This window comes from Rhinatrema bivittatum, chromosome 3, assembly GCF_901001135.1.
Source record: "Rhinatrema bivittatum chromosome 3, aRhiBiv1.1, whole genome shotgun sequence".
NCBI lineage: Eukaryota > Metazoa > Chordata > Amphibia > Gymnophiona > Rhinatrematidae > Rhinatrema > Rhinatrema bivittatum.
Window position 1 is genome coordinate 269,907,297 of NC_042617.1, and position 23,038 is coordinate 269,930,334.

A 23,038-nucleotide genomic window follows, 5' to 3' on the forward strand; every position below is an offset into this window, starting at 1 on the left:
ATTCTTCCCGGCGAAGTTGCGCTGCCACCACCACCATTTTGGTGAAAGACTGGGAGTGGTGGCAAGTCTGAATGGCAGAGCCCGAAACTGATAATGATGACAGATGAAAAACCATAGAAATAGCTGGTGGACCTTCCGTATGCAGATATGCCTCCGTCAGGTCCAGTGAGGCCAGAAACTTGCCCTTTCTCATGGAGGCAATAACTGACTGTAGAGTCTCCATGTGGAACCGAGGCACTCGAAGGCATCTGTTGACTCTTTTAAATCCAGAATGGGCTGAAAAGTCCCCTCTTTTTGGGGACCACGAAATGGATGGAATACCGGTCTTTTCTCTGTTCTCCCGACAGAACAACGTGTCATGCACTGCCTGTCGTTTTTCCTTGTAGGCGCACAGAAACACCAGAAACATGTCCCGAGGGCGGCGTACAAAATCTAACACATAACCATGTCTTATCACTGTGAGGACCCACTGGTCTGACGTTATCTTGGCCCTTTCCTCGTAAATAAAGGGACAGTTTGCCCCTCATGACGGTCTCTGAAGAATGGGCTAGCCGCATCTCACTGTGAGGATTTGGCTCCCGGGGCAGCTTGGGAAGTACCAGGCCTCCCGAACTGGCGGCCACAAAAGGACTGTAACCATGACTGCTGTCCGTTAGCCCCTGGCCGAAAGGCAGGACCTGAAGATCTGGCCAGGCGAAACTTCCGATTTCCACGAAAGCGAGACCACGCAGAAAAGGAGCCTCTCGACCTGGGCCGATCCTCCGGTAAATGATGTACCTTATTCTCTCCCAGAGACTGAATCAAGTCCTCCAACTGCTTTCCAAAAAGCAACTTACCCTTAAAGGGCAAAGAGCTGAGCTGAGCTTTCGACAAAACATCCGCTGACCAATTTCTCAACCACAGGAATGTACACGCCGACACGGCAGACACCATGGATCTGGCCAAGGTCCGTAACAGATCATGAAACGTATCCGCACCATAAGCGACCACCGCTTCCAGCCAACCCGCTTGGAAAGCCTCACCCTCCGAAAGGCCTTCACTGGCCTGTAGCTGATGAACCCAGCGAAGGCCTGCACGTAAGGCAAAATTGATGTACATGGCGGCACGCACTCCCAAAGCGGACACTTCAAATATCTTCTTGAGCTGAAACTCCAATTTTCTATCCTGGAGGTCCTTGAGGGCCGTCACCCCGATGACTGGAATAGTGGTTTTCTTGGTGACCGCTGACACTGCAGCATCCACTTTGGGAACTCGCAACAGCTCCAAAGCTTCCTCTGGAAGAGGATGTGGCTTATCCATATATTTACTCACCTTCAAACCAAGGTCTGGGCTATCCCATTCTCGGAACAATAATTCCATGGCGGAGAAATGAAACGGAAATGAAGTAGTGGGGCCCCTCAGGCCTAATAAAACACGATCCATAGTCACCAGTTTAGACTCTTCTGGCAGCACTTCGAGACCCAACTCCCCCAGAATAGAGGGGATGAGCGGCCCCAGCTCCTCTTTTCGGAAGAGACGGACCACTTTCGGGTCATCCCCCTCAACGACTTGAGCCCCGCAGACTGCGTCCGCTTGCTGGTCCTGATCTCCATCCACCCCCGTCGGGGGTTTGGACTGCGAATCCTGGTCCTCTGAGGTATCCGTATCCGTCTGAGGGCCATTTGTTCTTAACTGCTGCTGCCTCTTAGTGGGACCGGGACCCACTTTGTCCGCGGTCCGGCTCCCCTGAGACCTGGTCCACTTTCGAGCCACTTTGCGGGGATTACCGGCAGTTAAACCCTCCTCAACTTGCTTCTTGCCAGCCTTATTGGCTTTAAAAGCTTTATGCATCAGCAATACAAACTCCGATGAGAAGCCCCCCAGGGCCATACTCCGTACTCGTGGTGTCTTGGTCTGCCATATCTGCTCCCCCGGAGAAGAGCTGTTGCGGGGATAGATCGGGAGGAGAAATCCCCTCCCCCCTCACAGCTCCCCTGTCTGTGCTCAAAATGGCCGCAGTTCCCACGCTCCACAGGAACGGATCAGCTGTGGCTGACTGTGATGCAGGAGACCTCGAGGAAGCCGTGTGCACAGACTGCCGACCCTCCTGGGGAAAAACAGAGGGTTCCCCCCCCGGGGATGCAAGAGGAGCAGAGCCCATTGTGCGAAAGTTGCGCACGCGCTGAATACAGAGGACCAGGGAATGCCAGCCATCTGACAAAAAGAAAAAAACAATGCACCAGGAGTGGCGAATCAAACAAAAACCCCGAACTGCAGCAGCACGAAGGGAAGGGAGAGTCAACGCAGCCAGAAAACAAAATCCCCCTTTTTTATCTAACTTTAATACCAAACAAACCTCACTGACTACTACCAAACTTAAGCAAACTTTTCTCTCGCTAACTACCGATCAGACCAGACTGTGGGCTTTGCACCTGTACCATCTGTTGGAGACAGAGGAATACTGGCAGACTGTGGGTGGCACCTTGGTATATAGGGCAGAGTCTGTCAAAACTTTCTCCGTCTCCATCTGCTGGAGGGGAGGCAAAACCCAGGAGTCTGGACTGATCCGGGTACGTACAGGGAACACTGCTTTTCTGTACTTCCTCTGACTTAATATCATGGTGATATTAAGTCGGAGGAGCAAAAAGGACAAGAATGTAAAAAAAATAAAATAAAATAAAAAAAAGTGTGCCAGCAGTCAGGTTAGGAGAAGGGATGCTCAATTAACAAGCGTCCATTTTCCTAACCTGTGGCTGTGTACAGGTTAGGAAAACGGACGCTCGTAAAATTAGGCGTCCGTTTTCCTAAGCCACCGATAGCCACCTCTCCTGGGCACCCGCTGCCAAGGAGGCGCTAGGGGCGCACATTTGTCCCTAGCACCTCCTGGGCAGCGTGACCCCTCTTTTAAATATTTAATCCCGCGCACAGGAGAGGTAACTGAGTGCCCGTTTTCCGAGCTTATTTATTGGATAGGCCTGCTAATGTTTCCCAGTCTGGTAACACTTACTGAGTGGACTGCATTTTAGAAAAACCTACACCTTTCCTTCCCCTGCCTCCCATTTTAAACTGCCCTCCCCCACTCTCATCGTCACTCCTTTGGATCCCACACTTCAGGACAAATGAGAAAAGGGATTTTGTTACCTTGTGTACCTTAAGTGGACATTCCAGACCACACTTGCAGGTTCCGTCGGTCAGCAGATACGTCCTGATCTGATCCAGTGAAGTAAGCGTCGTACCGCTGGGACTGATGGCAGAAGGAGCAGCGAGTCAGTGAGTGCCCTGATACTTACTACACTGCAGAATTCTAAATCCGATCTTCCTTAATTAAAAAGTTGCTCCTTGTCTGCCCACCCCAACCCTGCCCTGTTCGGGACAGATTGTCCCGAACAGGGCAGGGTTCTTGTGCTGGGCTGGTTGGAAACAGCTAGGTTTGAGATTCTCAGGAGTCAAGGGGAACAGTTGCGAAGGGAAAAGGCTCTCTGGGCTGTGGAGGGACAGACTCGTGCCAGCAGCAGTCCATCAGCCTGCAAAGGTATCAGTGTTCAAAAAGTGCGAACACAGATGGGAAAAGGACAAGCGTCTTAAGTAGGAGGAAGAGAGGACATTTAAGAAATCATCTGGAATGAGAAAGCACTATTGAAAATCAATGCCTTTGAGTAATATCTATGTGTGCAGAGATGCCCTGTTATTTCAGCTCCGTTCACTGACGAATATTTTAAGAAAAATGATTTTAAAGTTACTAGACAAAAAGAAATAGATGAGAAAACTCAGGATGTGTTTCTTTCTGCAGGCAAGATCCATCATACAATTTACTGATACCATCTCGCAGCAATGATATCAGATACAGAAGGAGCACATCACGAGGGCTCTGTTCCAAGCAGAATTATACCCCTGCCCTCAGTTTGGGAACAATTTTCTAAAGGATTCACCTGCTTAAAACTGGGTTTTACATGTGTAAATGTACTTTACATGTGTAAGTGAACTTTTGAAAATTGCTATGATAGTTTGTTATATTTACATGTGCAGCTCCTTTGAAAATTACCTTTGTTTTTACACATACCTCTGAATTCCACAAAACAGACCTGTATTACATGCATAGACAGCAAAAAAAACCCCAAAAAAACCCACAACTACCCCCCCCCCCCCCCCAACTCCAAACATACCAAAAATACACAAAAGAAAAAACACCCCAACAACAAACAGGTCGGTCAAAGCAATACCTTAAATAAAGCACCATACCACGCTGGACCTTCCGCTGCCACCCCACCGGCACCTGGATCTCCGGAGTCCTGTCTCTATCTGCTCCGCCACTCTCACTGCCGCCATTCATTTTGCTCGCTCTTCTCTCTTGTACCTGTCCAGGGAGATAATCCCAATTTTTTTGGAAGGGAAGGAGCATATTGGAGCTAGGTTCTCTGCTACCTATAACAGGACAGGCTGCCATTTCCCACCACACCACGACTGTACGTGAGCACCAGAAGTGCGTGCACACACGCACACACATATGTATAATACATATATAAATACAAACACAATGTCCCTGAGTAAACAGCTACCAAATGCAATTAAAAAAGAAATGTCTTCAAAGGGACAGCCTGCTTTGAAAGCAAGAGCCTAGGTCTTCAGAATTCCAGGACAGCAACCTGCCCACACCAAAGACATGTATATAACAACAACAATTATTACATTTCATCCAAACAGGATCCCTGCACTCTTTACAACTTAAATCCTGTCAAACAGGAATGCAGCCTTCTCAGGGGTGGCTGGCCTGGCAGCCGTTTTTGGCAACCACCAAAGGGATGAGGGGAGGAAGGGACAATATTATTGCTATCTCGATTACAGCTGGATAAATGGCACACAGGGAGAGCAAGTGATTTGCCCCAAGGTCACAAAGAGTCAGTGGAACAGCCAGGGATTAGATCTGAGGCAAACGGAGATACAGGAGCCCATTTACTAAAGTGTTTTAAAACGTGCATTAGTACAGCAGGTTTAATGTAATATTTACTAAACGGGTGTAAAATCTTTACTACAAACCATGTTAATCCATAGTTACTTACCCTGTTATATGTAATTTCCTTTCATACTTCAAATGTTAATATGTAAACCGATGTGATGTGCAAACGAACGTTGGTATATAAGAAACGTTAAATAAATAAATAAATAAATAAATAAATAATAAATAAATACGATATCAATGTACATACATTAATAGCCACCACCATATTGCTAGCCAGCACTCCCCCTTCTCCTTAAAGTTCTGTCCGTGACCCAGAATAATCCCTAAGTTGTAGAGCCCAAAAGGCCACTGTGAGCTGAGAAATACCCCACCCCTCAGAGCAAGGTTCATTCCCCCCCCCCCCAAGCAAGATACCACCTCCCACCCCACTCCACCACAACCCCCAGCACGAGAAGATCTCTCCCTGAGCACAGCAGGATCAAGCCTCCCCCTTCAGCTAGGTCCCACCATCCCGATCAAAGTGGTCAAAGTGTCTTAAGGGCAGTAACGAGCTCCACTCGCTCTGGGGCATCAAATGACGCTGGCTGATCAGACACACTTCACTGTCCCCAAATGTGGGACAAAGCACAGCATCAGGGCAGCTGGCATGATTTGACATCTCTGAGCGAGTGGGAATTCTTCCCGACTCACAGACCACTGCGAGTGGTCTGTGAGTCTGGAGGAGATGAGCTAGGGGAAATGGAGGAAGATGTGACTCAGTTTGTAGCAGCCCTTGTTGGCCCCTGGCTAGTGGGTGCTTTACTTCAGATTATGAATGGCTCTTTACAGAGAACGGCCTGCTGATATGTTCCAAAAAAAAAGTTGACATCATCTCTTGAGATACAGATATTTTGGGGTTACTGCAGACTAAGTCGCTTAACATGATTTGTGATAAAACTAGTTTAAGATTAATGAGCTGCTTTGCAAGTATTTGCATGTGGCACAGCTCATTAACATTTTTTATAACAAGGGGGTTTGTTTTGTACATCAGCGGTAATGCCAATGCACACGTGCTTTTAATGCGTATTAGATGCAAAGACAGGTGGTTAATAAACATGATCGCATTAACACAGTTCAGTAGATAGTGATTTGCCCCAAGGTATCACAGAGAGGAATCAGTGTCAGGGCCAAGAACTGGAACCGAGGCACAGGAAAGCTCAAGAGGTTTGTCCAAGTCAGAGAGTTCATGATAGATTAGGGGACCTTCCTTCAGCACAAAATGCAGTAATCACATAACTCTCTCCTCCCCCACCCCTAAAAAAAAAAAAAAAAATTATAATAATGAAAAAAAAAAATGTTTTTTTTCAAACTTTTTGGCATGTAGGTGTTGTGCATTCATCTACCTGTTCATTTCTGCAAACTTGTTTGCATTAAGTCCGTAAGAGAGCCTCCTCACTGGAGTACATGATCCGAGCTCCTCTTCAGAGAAACGCTGCAGGAACTGTAAACCCTTCCCAGTCTGGGGTAGGGGGAGCAAGGGGGGGGGGGGAGGGAGGGAGAGGAAGCGGGGAGGGAGGGAGGGAGTATCTCAATGATCCTCCTGCCGCACCAGGATCTTCAGCCCCTTGGGACAAATCAAATGGGCACTTCGTCTCATACCTCCAAAAAAAAAAAAAGAAATTTCAGAATAAAACATTTCCTTACAATTTACTTATGCTTTGCTGGCTTTTCTTAACAGTCAAATTTTACAGGAAATACTTTTTTTTTTTTTAAAGGAGAAAACAAACAAAAAAAATTTATGGAAAAAAATAAATAAAAACGATATTGTACAGGTTCTTGATCATTTCAAACCCTTGTATACAACAAGCCTACGATTGAGTATATCCACAAATCCCTCCTCCAGATCTATGCCATATAATACCTCTTAGCTCAACAACTAAAGAATTAATTTTCCAATCCATCTAGTCTATTTTGCAGATATCTTATTCATACTGATTCTTTTAAATCGCCTGTATATAACATGTCTATTACTACTGTTGTTTTTAATGTTATTTGTTATTAGTATTTATTCAATTTTCTCCAAGTTCATTTTCCTGTTCCATGTAAGACTCGCATGTTAAGTCACTCCAATGTTATATGTAAACCGAAATGATTAGCAACATTGTTGCTAGAATTTCGGTATATAAAAAATGTTAAATAAATAAATAAATAAATAAATAAGGATGTCTTAACAGTCATTTCTTTAAATTACAGGAGGAGAAAATATAGTAGGTATTTATAGGATAAAACAAAAATAAACTAGCAAGAATGAGTCCTGATGGCCCCTTAAGCACAGAAGCAGAGAAGCTGATGGCAGGTAAAGACCATGAGGACCATCAGATCTCTGCCCGGGCTCCCTCCCTGCTGCAATATCACAGTCCTCCGCCTAATCTCCCTTTGCTTCTCTATTGCCACCAAGGGTCCTTCAGGCCTTTCCCAGGCTTTCTTGAATTCTGGTGCGGTCCACATCACCTCGGCTGGAAGGCCGTTCCACGTACCCAACAACCTCTCTGTGAAGGAAGACTTCCTTCTGATACATCTCAGCCTCCAGTTCTAGTTTCATGTCATGTCCCCTGCTCTAGGCCATTAATAATATCAAAAATAATAATAATAATGTGCTGGAGAGGTCTCAACATATGGTCAATCTAAGGTTTTACTGCATCTTGGCAATTTATAAAATTAAACCAAAAGTCGATTAGGAATCACTAAATTCTGCTGTTACACTTCTCTGGAGACAGAAAACAGAGAGAGAAAGCAAAGGCCTGAGGAGACCCTTCGGACTGATGAAGGCAGCCAGCTCGACTCCTTCTCACAATAAACGCTCTCAGTTCACCAAAAGAAAAATGGTTTTCGATGGCCATCTGCTTCACTTGTGATGGAGTTCAGTTTTTTTGGCAGGTGAGGGGAGGAAGTTTTGGTAGCTTTAAAAAAAAAAAAAAAAAAAAAAAGCTTTTTCCAAAGTAAAACACACATAGTTGAGGCAGGACAGCAGAAGCGAGCTAAGGGTGGAAATGCGAACCCTCTTACAAACCCGAAGAGTCATATTAGCCCCTGACTTTTCCATTCATTATGCGCCCAGTAAGAAATCTGCATACATAAAGCAACCAGGAGACACAAACAGGATGGAGGGAAAAGGCTGCAGAGTAAAAGTGCGAGAAGTGAGGGCAAAGACGCTCTCGTTACCCATTCCACCAGGAAAACTTCTGGTGCTAGAGATGCTGGTGTCCATTCCATGCCACTGACAAAACATACTGATAAAAAAGGAAAAGAAAATGCAGGAGTGATGCTACTGGAGAACACAGGCAGCCCTCGTGTCCTCATATAACGGGCAATGGATGCTTAGAGGATAAAGACAGGGCCACTGAGCCTTTCACTTCCAGGACTCCGGTTCATGGTGCCCAGAGATTAGTGCCACATGAAAGTTGTTCAGTGGCCTTAAAGAAATTACTTGGTTTCAGTTCGCTTTCCAGTTGACAAATATCCACAGCACTGAATACCACCATCCTGATTCTCAGCGACTTGTAACCCTGCTGAAAGTCTCTGCAGACACACAAAGGATGGACTACACAAGTATTTATTTCTTTATTTCAAAAATTTATATTCCATCGATCCCAATTCTCAGCGGGCTACAACCAAACATACATAAAATGCCCACAACAGATTCCAGTAAACAACAAGACAGCTACTTACTATCTTGCTTTATGCCAAAGAAACTAAACCCAGCAGCCAAGATAAAATCTGTGATCTAACACAGAACATCAGAAAAGGCCGAAGTAAAGAAAAAAGATTTAAGAAGCCTTCTAAAACGGAGCATTTCTCTCTCGGTTCTCAGCTCCTCAGGTAAACTGGTCCACAAAGTGGGGCACGCAATATTAAAGATACGGTTTCTAAAAAGGAAAATTAGTTTCTTACCTGATAATTTTCGTTCCTGTAGTACCAAGGATCAGTCCAGGACACCTGGGTTGTGACTCCGCACCAGTAGATGGAGACAGACTAAAACTTGTGGGCGGAGCCATATATGCCCCTGTGCCAGTCACAGCCCCTCAGTCTTACGGAATGTCAAAGTAGAACACAACCAGAGAAGTGAACAAAACTAGATACCGCTAACTAACGGGGAAGAAACACCCCTTCTGGAACCGGGCTCTCCAACCGAGAGAGCGAACAAGCGAAACAGAGCAAATCAAAAACACAGAGCGGACTCTCCGTTACTTCAGCGCAGCACTGCGGGCGGGATCCTGGACTGATCCTTGGTACTACAGGAACGAAAATTATCAGGTAAGAAACTAATTTTCCTTTCCCTGTACGTACCAGGATCAGTCCAGGACACCTGGGATGTACCAGAGCAACCTACTGAGGGTGGGAAGCAGAGAGTCCCGCTCGGAGAACCCTCTCTCCAAAACCCCCGGAATCGGTAGCCCGGACATCCAGCCGGTAATGCCGGATAAAAGTATGCAACGACTTCCAGGTGGCCGCCCTACAAATCTCTTGAGGCGACACCTGAGAAGCTTCCGCCCAGGACGCTGCTTGAGATCGAGTCGAGTGAGCCCGCAGCCCCACAGGAAGAGGTTTTCCCCTCACCAAGTACGCTGAACCAATGGCCTCCTTGAGCCAACGAGCGATCGTTGTGCGGGACGCTGCAGCTCCTTTCTTTGGACCAGAGAAGAGGACAAACAGATGATCTGTGACCCGAAACGGATTAGTGACCTCCAGATATCGGAGAAGGGATCTCCGCACGTCAAGCTTCCGTAACTCCCTCTCTTCTGTAACAGAGGAGCCTCCGCACGCAAAAGCGGGCAACTCCACCGATTGATTCACATGAAACGACGAGACCACTTTCGGAAGAAAGGAAGGAACCGTCCGTAAGGAAACCCCCGAATCGGAGATACGCAAGAAAGGTTCCCTACAAGACAGGGCCTGTAACTCGGAAACCCGCCGTGCCGAGGCAATCGCCACCAAGAATGCCGTCTTTAAAGTGAGATCCTTAAGAGTTGCGCGTTTCAAGGGCTCAAACGGCGCCGTGCATAGAGCGGAAAGAACCCAATTGAGGTTCCAAGCCGGACAAGGAAGACGTAACGGGGGGCGAAGGTGCTTAGCACCCCGAAGGAAACGAGCAATATCCGGGTGAAGCGCCAGGGACTTACCTCGCAAACACCCAAGCGCCGCCACTTGGACCCGTAGGGAACTGCACGCCAGACCTTTGGCCAGACCCGCCTGGAGGAACGCCAGAACATCAGAGACGGAAGCCGAAGTGGGGACCACCCCGCGCTGCACGCACCAGTCCTCAAAGACTACCCAGACACGGACATAAGCCAAAGACGTCGACTTCTTCCTGGAACGCAGCAGCGTGGCCACCACCGCATCTGAATAACCTTTTCTCTTCAGTCGATTCCTCTCAAAAGCCATGCCGCGAGACAGAAGTGATCCGCATCCTCCAAAGAGACGGGGCCCTGATGGAGTAGGGCCGCCATTCCCTGGAACCGAAGGGGTGCCGCTACTGCCAGTTGTATGAGGTCTGCGAACCACGGCCGGCGAGGCCACTCCGGTGCCACCAAGATCACGTTGGCCGGATGCAACTCTATGCGCCGTAGAATCTTGCCGATCATCGGCCACGGGGGAAACACGTAGAGCAGCACATCCGTAGGCCAGGGAAGCACCAACGCATCGACGCCTTCTGCCCCCCGCTCTCGACGTCGACTGTAAAATCGCGGGGCCTTCGCGTTGTGCCACGTGGCCATCAGATCCATGTGGGGCACCCCCCACGTTTCGCAAATGAGAAGAAATGCTTCGTCCCCCAGCTCCCACTCTCCGGGATCCAGACGATGACGGCTGAGATAGTCCGCCTGCACGTTGTCGACTCCCGCTATGTGAGACGCTGCGAGGTTGCTGAGATGTAGCTCCGACCAGGCCATCAAGCGCTGAGCTTCTTCTGCCACCTGGGGGCTCCGTGTCCCCCCCTGCCGGTTGATGTATGCCACGGTGGTCGCATTGTCCGACAACACTCGGACTGCCTTTCCCCGCAGCAATGGTAGAAAAGCCTGCAGAGCCAGACGGACCGCCCTGGTCTCTAGGCGATTGATAGACCACTGGGCTTGCGACACTGACCACAGGCCTTGAACTGAGCTTCCTAGGCAGACCGCTCCCCAACCGGAGAGGCTGGCATCCGTGGTCACCACTGTCCAACTGGGCACCAGGAGAGAGACTCCGGCGGAAAGGTGACTTGGATCCAGCCACCACCGCAGGCTGGACCTCGCGTGTCCCAGTAGAGGAAGCGGTAAATGGAAGTCCTCCGAGACCGGCTTCCAACGGGAAAGCAAGGATGACTGTAAGGGTCGCAGATGAGCGAACGCCCAGGGAACCAGCGCCAGCGTGGAAGCCATAGACCCCAGGACCGTAAGGTAGTCGCAGACCCGCGGCTGGCGAAGAGACAACAAGCGGTGCACCTGAGTTAGCAGTTTGCCCCTCCTTTCGAGCGACAGAAACACCTTGCCCTGCTTCGTGTCGAAAAGAGCTCCCAGATATTCCAAGGACTGTGTGGGTGTCAGATGACTCTTGCTGAAGTTGACCACCCATCCCAGGGACTGCAACAGATGGAGGACCCTGGCCACCGCCATCCGACACTGATCCTCGGACTTCGCCCGAATCAACCAATCGTCCAGATAAGGATGGACCAGAAGACCTTCTCGGCGCAGTTGCGCCGCCACCACGACCATCACCTTCGTGAATGTACGAGGGGCCGTTGCGAGCCCAAACGGGAGCGCCCGAAACTGGTAATGCCGGCCCAGAATGCAGAATCTGAGGAAGCGTTGGAACGACGGCTGAATGCCTATGTGAAGATACGCCTCCGTGAGGTCCAGGGAGGCCAGGAACTCGCCTGGCCGGACCGCGGCGATGACTGACCGGATCGTCTCCATTTTGAAGCGAGGAACGCGAAGGCATCGGTTCACCCCTTTGAGATCCAGAATTGGTCGGAACGTGCCGTCCTTCTTTGGTACGATGAAGTAAATGGAGTAACGGCCTTCGCCGTGCTGGCCGACCGGAACGGGGGAGATGGCTCCCAAGTCCTCTAGGCGGCGGATGGTGTCTAGCACCGCCGCCTTCTTCTCGGGAGCCTTGCAGGGTGACACAAGGAACTTGTCCACTGGAGTGCGAGCAAAATCTAACGCGTAGCCGTGTCTTATCACGGTGAGGACCCACTGGTCCGACGTTATTCCGGCCCATCTCTCGTAGAACGACAGCAACCGCGCCCCGACGTTGGGAACGGCGTGCTGAGGCTGCGGCGGGAGAAGGGCCGACCTCCTTTCATTGTGAAGATTTGGGCGCCATGATGGCCAGGGCACCCCCTGGTCTACCATAGCGCCTCCCACGAAAGGACTGCTGGTGAAAAGACTGCTGCTGCTGCCGCCACTGTGGGGTACGGGAGGAGGAAGACCTGTACGATTGCCCCGACGACCTTTGAGGGCGCGCCTTCCTGGGCCCACGAAAACGGGACCTGGATGCAAAGGAAGACCGCGACCTGGATCTATCTTCAGGCAACCTGAAAGCCCTATTTTCCCCCAGGGAAGCCATTAAATCATCTAATTCCTTGCCAAACAGTAACTTACCCTTGAAAGGCAGCGCCCCGAGGTGAGCCTTAGAAGAGCCATCCGCCGCCCAGTTGCGGAGCCACAGGAGGCGGCGCGCCGAGACAGCCGCCACCAGGGATCTAGACGAAGTGCGCAGTAGATCGTGGAGTGCATCTGCACCATATGCTATTGCCGCTTCCAACTTATCCGCTTGTGCTGCCTCCTCTGCCGAAAGATCCGCATTGGCTTGGAGGACTTGAGCCCAGCGCAAGCTAGCTCTCAAAGCGAAATTCGTACACATGGCGGCCCGAATTCCTAGCGCTGAAACCTCAAAAATCTTCTTGAGCTGTACTTCCAGCTTCCTGTCCTGAAGATCCCGAAGGGCTGTCGCTCCCGTAACTGGAATAGTAGATCTCTTGGTTACCGCCGAAACCGCTGAATCCACCTTGGGGAACTTGAGAAGGTCCAGCGCATCCTCCGGGAGAGGGTAAAGCTTGTCCATGGCCTTGCTGACCTTCAAACCTAACTCCGGAGTGTCCCATTCCCGGAACATGATGTCCGTCGAAGAAAAATGGAACGGAAAAGCCACTGCCGGCCCCGTGAGGCCCAACAGGACCGGATCCATGTTCGCTTCTTGCCGAACCACCGCCGGAGGAGGGGGGTCTATTCCCAGTTCCTGGAGAATGGCTGGAATTAGAGGTGGCAATTCTTCCCTACGGAATAGTCGTACCACCTTGGGATCGTCGCCCTCCGCTGCCTGTGACGCCTTTCCTGCTGCAGCAGGAGCGGATCCGTCCCCTGCCACGTCATCGGTCCCTTTTTGTGGCTCTTCAGAGGCATCAGTGTCTGCCCCCGTGGAGGAATCCAGGTCCGCCTCCTGTGGGACGCCACGCGGAGGACGTTTCCCCCTGGAAGCACTCGGGGCCCCACTGTTGGACTTCTTCAGCGGCGGAGCCCTGCGGGACTCCCTCCGGCCGCGCTTGCCCTTACTTTTCCTGCATTTCAGGACTTTGCGCAGCAAAAGCGCAAAGTCCTCTGAAAAAGAGCTGGAACCCGAATCAGCCTCCGCTGGGCTCCCCGGGGACCCCGGGTCCCCCGAGGGACCCCCCCCGGCCGGGTTCCGCTGAGGAGACAGCGCCGGAGGCAAGGCCGCAGGCCCTGCCGCTTCCCGCGCCATTTCGCGGCCCGTGGCTAAAATGGCCGCCACTCCCGCGCTGAGCGGGAACAAATCCTGGGGCTTCTCCAACGCTCCCCCCCCGCTCGGCGGTGGTCGCGCGCGCCGCACACGAGCCCCCCGAGACGTCCCGGACGACCCTTCATCGCCCGGGATGCAGGAAGCGCAAAGACCGTCGCGAGAGAGACGCGCGCGCGCCGAGCCGCAGGCTCGGCAAGCGGAGCCACGAGGCATGCCGGCGAAAACGGCGCGAAGAGGGCCGCAACAGAAATCAAATTGAAGAAAACAAAGTCGCGCGAACGGCCTCCCCCCTGTCAGCGGCGCCCCCCCCCGAGAGCGGCGACGCAAGGAGCAGCTTCCCCCCGGTCAGCGGCGCCCCCCCCGAGAGCGGCGACACAAGGAACAGAGAGCCGGAAAAAAACAGACAAACTTTTTTTTTTTTTTTTTTTTTTACAAAAAACAAGGCCTGTCGCTGTCCGCGGTCCTGGAGCCCTAGTCCAGCAGGGGTGAGTGAACCGGGCTCCCCGGTGTCACCCCTGACACTGCTAAATGGCAAACCGGGTCCTCGACCCTAGCAGTGGCCTCAACCGGGGGGGGGTAGTCCCCTCAGGACCTCTCAACCCCCCTGGGAGGCAGGGCAAACGGACGTCAGTGACAATTTGGCAAAAAATTCCAATTACAACACCAAAAGCCTAACCTGGCCTAACCCAAAGGAAAGAAAAACCAACCCTGACGGAGTACCAGAATCAGGGCAGGGAGGAGCTGTGACCGGACCTGCACCATCTACTGGAGACAGAGTAAGACTGAGGGGCTGTGACTGGCACAGGGGCATATATGGCTCCGCCCACAAGTTTTAGTCTGTCTCCATCTACTGGTGCGGAGTCACAACCCAGGTGTCCTGGACTGATCCTGGTACGTACAGGGAACGGAGCATTTCTCTCTCGGTTCTCAGCTCCTCAGGTAAACTGGTCCACAAAGTGGGGCACGCAATATTAAAGATACGGTTTCTGGACTCAGTCAGACATGCCTCTCTGAAAGGTGGAATCTCCAGCAGATGTTGTGAACAGGATCGGAGGCATCGAACAGGTTGATACCTCTGAATTGCTGCAATCAAACATGGAGGAGCACATCCATACAGGGTCTTAAAAACCCACATCACCATTTTAAACTTTACTCGATGGGAAGCCAGTGCAGGCTAGCCAATACTGGGGAAACATGGTTGAGCAACGGCATTCCACAATAAGGCGAGCTGCCAAATTCTGATGAGTTGAAGTACATGTAGATGAGAGTTGGGGAGACCCAAAAACAGAATATTGCTGTAATCCAATGGTGACAGAACAAGGGACTGTCTAAACCTTTTCCGTAGGAAAAAAATCAGCAGAACCAGGGGTCACGATTTGAAGCTCCAGGGAGGAAGATTCAGAACCAATGTCAGGAAGTATTTCTTCACGGAGAGGGTGGTGGATGCCTGGAATGCCCTTCCGGAGGAAGTGGTGAAGACCAGAACTGTGAAGGACTTCAAAGAGGCGTGGGATAAACACTGTGGATCCATAAAGTCAAGAGGCCGTCAATGAAGAGTGGGTGGCTCGCCAGAATGACGGCTACTGCCTGGAGACAATACCCTTATTCAATAAACATACACATGCTTACTGTGACTCCAACATCGCTCTAAGCTTCAACAGCAAGAGGAAATGTGGAAAAAAGGATTTGCACTCACAAAGCGGGGAGTAGCTGGCTTCTTATGGCGGTGACTACCCCAAACCATATAAGCCTGATACTTCACTTTCAATGCATATCCAGCATAGCTCTCTGCTTCAACGGCAGGGGAGAAGAAAAACAACCAATAAGGACTGAATAACATAGTCTGGGTAAAACAAATAAGCATGGGTGTAGCTTGCTTATTGCGGCGGTTACTACCCCTAACTAATCAAGCTTGATATTTCACTTGGATGCAGCTCCATCACTGCTCTCTACATTAATGGTGGGGGTGGAAGGGAAATAGAACCAAAGAGCTAAGAGAAACAGATAAGTATGAGAAAAAAATGTGTGAAGCTTGCTGGGCAGACTGGATGGGCCGTTTGGTCTTCTTCTGCCGTCATTTATATGTTTCTATGTCACAGGAACTAAGAAGCGGCTTTAGGAGATGCACTAACCGAAGTCTACAGTAAGATGACTGTACCATAAGAACAGACCAAACTGGGTCAGACCAAGGGTCCATCAAGCCTAGCATCCTGTTTCAACAGTGGCCAATCCAGGTCATATGAACCTGGCAAGTACCCAAAAACTAAGTCTATCCCATGCTACTGATGCTAGTAATAGCAGTGACTATTTTCTAAGTCAACTTAATTAATAGCAGGTAATTAACTTCTCCTCCAAGAACTTATCCAATCCTTTTTTAAACCCAGTTACACTAACTGCACTAACCACATCCTCTGGCAACAAATTCCAGAGTTTAATTGTGCGTTGAGTGAAAAAGAACTTTCTCCGATTAGTTTTAAATGTGCCACATGCTAAATTCATGGAGTGCCCCCTAGCCCTTCTATTATCCGAAAAAGTAAATAACCGATTCACATTTACCCGTTCTAGACTTCTCATGATTTTAAACACCTCTATCATATCCCCCCTCAGCCGTCTCTTCTCCAAGCTGAACAGTCCTCACCTCTGTAGTATTTTTTCATAGGGGAGCTGTTCCATCCCCTTTATCATTTTGGTCGCACTTCTCTGTACCTTCTCCATCACAACTATATCTTTTGTGAGATGCAGCGACCAGAATTGTACACAGTATTCAAGGTGCGGTCTCACCATGGAGCGATACAGAGGCATTATGACATTTTCCATTTTATTCACCATTCCCTTTCTAATAATTCCCAACATTCTGTTTGCTTTTTTGACTACTGAAGCATACTGAACTGACGATTTCAATGTGTTATCCACTATGACACCTAAATATCTTTCTTGGGTGTTATTTTGATTACTGGCAGCCGACGGCCCTTTGCCCTTAGTATGTCACAGGGGCTACCGCTGCCATTGGTCGGCCCCAGTGACATAGTAAGAGCAAAGGGCCGTCGGCGCCATTTTGATTACTGGCAGCCGACGGCCCAAGTCCAGGAGATCGCTCCTGGACCTCGCCTGGACCCCCGCTGGACCACCAGGGACTTTTGGCAGGTCTTGGGGGGGGGGTCAGGAGGGTGGGGTCAGGAGGGTGGGGGGTTTGTTAGATTTTTAGGTTTTTTTTTTTATATTCGCTCCATAAGACGCACAGACATTTTCCCCCCACTTTTGGGAGGGAAAAGTGCGTCTTATGGAGCGAAAAATACGGTACTTCACTCGTTGTATTCCTTTCCAGATCATTTATAAATATATTGAAAAGTACGGGTCCCAGTACAGATCCCTGAGGCACTCCACTGTCCACTCCCTTCCACTGAGAAAATTGCCCATTTAATCCTTCTCTCTGTTTCCTGTCTTTTAGCCAGTTTGTAATCCACAAAAGGACATCGCCACCTATCCCATGACTTTTTACCTTTCCTAGAAGCCTCTCATGAGGAACTTTGTCAAATGCCTTCTGAAAATCCAAATATACTACATCTACCGATTCACATTTATCTACATGTTTATTAACCCCTTCAAAAACGTGAAGCAGATTTGTGAGGCAAGACTTGCCCTGGGTAAATCCATGCTGACTTTGTTCCATTAAACCATGTCTTTCTATATGTTCTGTGATTTTGATGTTTAGAACACTTTCCACTATTTTTCCCAGCACTGGTCAGGCTCACTGGTCTGTAGTTTCCCGGATCGCCCCTGGAGCCCTTTTTAAATATTGGGGTTACATTAGCTATCCTCCAGTCTTCAGGTACAATGGATGATTTTAATGATAGGTTACACATTTTTACTAACACATCTGAAATTTCATTTTTTAGTTCCTTCAGAACCCTGAGGTGTATCCAGTCCAGGTGATTTACTACTCTTCAGTTTGTCAATCAGGCCTATCACATCTTCTAGGTTCACCGTGATTTGATTCAGTCCATCTGAATCATTACCCATGAAAACCTTCTCCATTACGGGTATCTCCCCAACATCCTCTTCAGTAAACACCGAAGCAAAGAAATCATTTAATCTTTCTGCGATGGCCTTATCTTCCCTAAGTGCCCCTTTAACCCCCTCGATCATCTATCAGTCCAACTGACTCCCTCGCAGGCTTTCTGCTTCGGATATATTTAAAAAAGTTTTTACTGTGAGTTTTTGCCTTTACGGTCAACTTCTTTTCAAATTCTCTCTTAGCCTGTTTTATCCATGTCTTACATTTAACTTGCCAATGCTTATGCTTTATCCTATTTTCTTCTGTTGGATCCTTCTTCCAATTTTTAAATGAAGATCTTTTGGCTAAAATGGCTTCTTTCACCTCCCCTTTTAACCATGCCGGTAATCGTTTTGCCTTCCTTCCACCTTTCTTAATGTGTGGAATACATCTGGACTGTGTTTCTAGGATGATATTTTTTTTAACAATGTCCACGCCTGTTGCACATTTTTTACCTTTGTAACTGCTCCTTTCAGTTTTTTTCTAACTATTTTCTCATTTTATCAAAGTTTCCCTTTTGAAAGTTTAGCACGAGAGCCTTGGATTTGCTTACTGTTCCTCTTCCAGTCATGAAATCAAATTTGATCATACTATGATCACTATTGCCAAGCGGCCCCACCACCATTACCTCTCTCACCAAATCCTGTGCTCCACTGAGAATTAGATCTAAAATTGCTCCCTCTCTCGTCAGTTCCTGAACCAATTGCTCCATAAAACTGTCATTTATTCCATCCAGGAATTTTATCTCTCTAGCATGTACCGATGATACATTTACCCAGTCAATTTTGGGGTAATTGAAATCTCCCATTATTACTGCACTACCAATTTGGTTAGCTTCCCTAATTTCTCTTAGCATTTCACTGTCAGTCTCACCATCTTGACCAGGTGGATGGTAGTATACTCCTATCACTATAGTCTTCCCCGACACACAAGGGATTTCTACCCATAAAGATTCTATTTTGTATTTAGTCTCATGCAGGATGTTTATCCTGTTGGACTCTATGCCATCCCGGACATAAAGCGCCACACCTCCTCCCGAGTGCTCCTCTCTGTCATTGCGATATAATTTGTACCCCGGTATAGCACTGTCCCATTGGTTGTCCTCCTTCCACCATGTCTCTGAGATGCCAATTAAGTCTATGTCGTCATTCACTGCTATACATTCTAATTCTCCCATCTTACTTCTTAGACTTCTGGCATTAGCATACAAACATTTCAAAGTTTGTTTTTTGTTTGTATTTTCATTCTGCTTTTTAATTGATATGGATAAATTAGAATTTTTTTAGCTCAGGTGAGTTTTTAATTACAGGCACTTGGACTATTTCTCTTATTATTGGAACCTCACTGTCGGGATGCCCTAACTCTAATGCATCATTAGTATCCTTTGACGATACCTCTCTCTGAACCATGCGCTGCTGAGCAACTGTCGGCTTTCCCCTTTGTTCTAGTTTAAAAGCTGCTCTATCTCCTTTTTAAAGGTTAGCGCCAGCAGTCTGGTTCCACCCTGGTTAAGATGGAGCCCATCCCTTCGGAAAACATTCCCCCTTCCCCAAAAGGTTCCCCAGTTCCTTACAAAACTGAATCCCTCTTCCTTGCACCATCGTCTCATCCACACATTGAGACTCCGGAGCTCTGCCTGCCTCTGGGGACCTGTGCGTGGAACAGGGAGCATTTCAAAGAATGCTACCCTGGAGGTTCTGGATTTAAGCTTTCTACCTAAGAGCCTAAATTTGGCTTCCAGAACCTCCCTCCCACATTTTCCTGTGTCGTTGGTGCCCACATGTACGACAGCCGACTCCTCCCCAGCACTGACTAATACCTATTTAGGTGACGCGTGAGGTCCACCACCTTCGCACCTGGTAGGCATGTTACCAGGCGATCCTCACGCCACCCAGCTATCTACATTCCTAATAATCGAATCACCAACTATGACGGCCGAACTAACCCTTCCCTCCTGGGCACATCCTTGGTGCGAAAGGACAATGCACCACCTGGAAAGCAGGTCCTTGCTACAGGATCCTTTCCTGCTGCACCAGGTTGATGCTCTCCGATCATGAGACCTTCTTCCTCCAAGGCAGCACCAGGGCTGCCAGTCTGAAGTTGGGACTTGGCTACTATGTCCCTGAAGGTCTCATCTATATACCTCTGTCTGCCTCAGCTCCTCCATGTCCGTCACTCTAGCCTCCAGAGATTGGACTCGTTCTCCGAGAGCCAGGAGCTCTTTGCATCGGATGCACACATACAACTTCTCACCGGCGGGTAAAAAATCATACATGTGACACTCGATGCAAAAGACTGGGAGGCCTCCCTCTTGCTGCTGGACTGCTGCCTTCATCTCAAATTTGTTCAGTTCCCAGTTAAGTTTTAGGTTGCTATGGGAGTAGGAATGTGTCTAATTAGCGTCCTTTAAATGTATTAGTGAATTCACTATATGTCTGGTAGTGGCCTATAGGGGAAATAATCAAACTCTCAATAAGGTGTGGGGATGTGGCCACAAAGACAGGGGCGAATCAAAGGAAAAATGTGAGGAAAACTCCTCCGCCAGACTCCGCGCCAGGAGCACAATTTCTGCTTTTTTTACATTAAGGGCCAGCCTGTTGTCCTGTAGCCATTCCTTAATCTTTGTCACACACACACACCGACCATTTAACCAAATCCTCAGGAAAGGAAGAAATAGGAAAAACGAACTGTATATCGTCGGCGTAAAGCCTAAACAACACATCCAAATTCAAGAGCCCCACACACAGGGGAGCCAGATAAATATTAAAGAGCGTGGGGGAGAGAGAGGAGAGCCCTGGGGAACACCTGTTGCGAGAGGATGTGACCCAGATAAGAAGTCCCCAATTTTGACCTGAAACTGGTGGTGGGAAAGAAATGAAGTGACAAGGTTCCCAAAGTCTCCAACCGATTAAGCAAAAGCTCATGAATGAAGGTATCAAAAGCTGCTGATAGATCCAGCAAGCTGAGAAAGAATTGCGTACCTGTGTCGAACCCATGCTGAATTACGTCAAAACTAGAGAGCAGCAAGGACTCTGTACTATGAAATGGACGGAACCCAAATTGGGTACTATCCAAAAGACCTTTATCATCCCAAAATTCTTAGAGCTGAGAATGGACAATCTTTTCAATAACCTTTGAAAGAAGAGACAAAGAAGAAACTGGACCACAGTTTGACCGTTCTGATGCACTTAAATTAGCCACTTTTAATGGAAGACGGACAATCGCCACCTTAAGACAGTAACTTTCAAAACGGACATGCCGGCATGCGCACATGGACACGCCAATTTTAGAACACGTGCGCATGTTATAAAATTGGCTACCCACATACACGATTTTATAATTGACGTGCGTATATGTGCGCGAATCCCGTCTCGAGCGCTCGGGGGGGGGGGGGGGAATTTTAGTAGGTATGCGTGGCGACGCAATAGGCCTATTTCCCAGTTCACCCCAGTAAAGAAGCAGGCCTCCTAAACCCCCTATCTAGCTTGCATCCCTATTACCCTACACACCCCAATCCCTAAAACCGCCCTGACTACCCTTTTTTTTTTTTAATTAAACTACTTACACACTGTCCATAGCAGAAGCAAGTTACACAGTTGTGGGACCAGGAGCGCACTAGTGCGTGTAACTGACTTCATGGGTGTATTATCCACTATGACGCCCAGATCTTTTTCCTGGGTGGTAACTCCTAAGATGGAACCTAACATCGTGTAACTACAGCAAGGGTTATTTTTCCCTATATGCATCACCTTGCACTTGTCCACATTAAATTTATCTGCTATATGAACTATAAGGCCTAACTACTTTGCCCAGTTTCATTCCTGTTGCACTGTCTTATGCTCCAGTTGATCCCTGGCTTTCTCTTCACTCCTGTGTAACTAGAGATCCTCCGAGCTTATCCCAGGGTCTCTTAAATTCTGTTATGTTTTTGTCTCTCGCACCTCCCGCCTGAAAAGCCCTTCCATGTTCCCACCACCCTTTCTGGGAAGAAATATTTTCTAATGTTACTCCCAGGTCTGGCCCCTTTCGGGCCAAATATAATGGTGGCAGGACTATACAGATAACTGCAAAAGTCCGTAGGGATCCTTAGGCAATTTCCCAACCCACCTATCCGGTTGGCTTTTCAGGATTGACAAGATGAATATGCATGAGATAGATTTGTATGTCCCGGGTCTCCAGTGTATGCAACTCTCTCTCAAGCATACTCATTATGGCTACCCTGAAAACCTGACTGGTTAGGTTGCCTCCAGTAGAGGGCTGGGAAACTCTGCCCTAGGGAAAAGAGAGCCCATAGACGGCTGCTTTTTCTGCAGATACTTTTTCCCTCCCCCCCCCACCTCTGAGCTTGCCTGCATTTTCTGTGCGTAAAAGGTACATGTATTTGTTGATCACCACATGTTACGTTACTTTTGCCCACATGCAATTTACACCACATAAATGGCTTTTGAAAACTGCACTTATTCTTGAGCTTCCTTGCCACTGAAAAAAAATGTTTGCTTCTCGTGCATTTCTTATACCTTTGAGGTATTTCAAAAGTCTCCATCCTATCCTTCCTAATCTCTCCTCTGGGGGTGTACATAATCAGATGCATTTTCAAAAGCTTAGTCTGGATCGACATAGGTGAAACAAAAACCCAAAAAAACCCAGAGCAGAATGACTTATGCAACCCAAATGTATGCTCATACTTTCACCACGTGCTTGCTTTGAGCCACATTAAAAAGAGAGATTCCCAGATGGGAACCCATTTCAGAAATACAGTTGAAAACTACGTGCATACTTTAATTTTTTTTTTTGTTCCAGCAGAATCACAGAACATACAGAAAGACATGCTTTAATGGGGCACAGCCAGCATAGATTTATAGAAGGAAAATTTTGCCTCACAAATCTAATATTTCTGAAGGGGTTAATAAACATGGGGATATGGTGAGCCGGTGAATGTAGTTTCAGAAGGAAGAAATAGGAAAAATAGGACTACTGAGAAAATTAAAAAGTCATGGGATAGGAGGCAATGCCCTAGTGTGGATTGCAAACTGGTTAAAAGAGGAATCAGAAAGTAGGATTAAATGGTCAGTTTTCTCAGTGGAGAAGGGAAAACAGTGGAGTGCCTCAGGGATCTGTACTGGGACCTAAGCTTTTTAATATATTTATAAAGGATCTAGAAAGAGGAACGATGAGTAGGGTGATCAGATTTGCAGATGGCACAACATTATTCTGAGTTCTTAAATCACAAGTGGATTGTGATAAATTGCAGGAGGACCTTGCGAGACTGGAAG

At 48.3% G+C, this 23,038-nt stretch overlaps 1 protein-coding gene across 3 annotated transcripts in view; it reads right to left on the minus strand.

The window, feature by feature from the left end:
• The window catches only part of LOC115087414 (methyl-CpG-binding domain protein 5-like), a 108,662-nt gene that overhangs the window by 79,925 nt on the left and 5,699 nt on the right, over window positions 1-23,038 (minus strand). For all 3 annotated transcript variants that reach the window (XM_029594588.1, XM_029594589.1, XM_029594587.1), the window contains exons 3-5: window positions 6,319-6,574; window positions 4,200-4,333; window positions 3,121-3,223 (exon numbers count right to left, since the gene is read on the minus strand). In XM_029594588.1, the coding sequence (XP_029450448.1) occupies window positions 3,121-3,223; window positions 4,200-4,309 (213 nt within the window). In that variant the 5' untranslated portion in view covers window positions 4,310-4,333; window positions 6,319-6,574. The remainder of the gene's footprint in view (window positions 1-3,120; window positions 3,224-4,199; window positions 4,334-6,318; window positions 6,575-23,038) is intronic.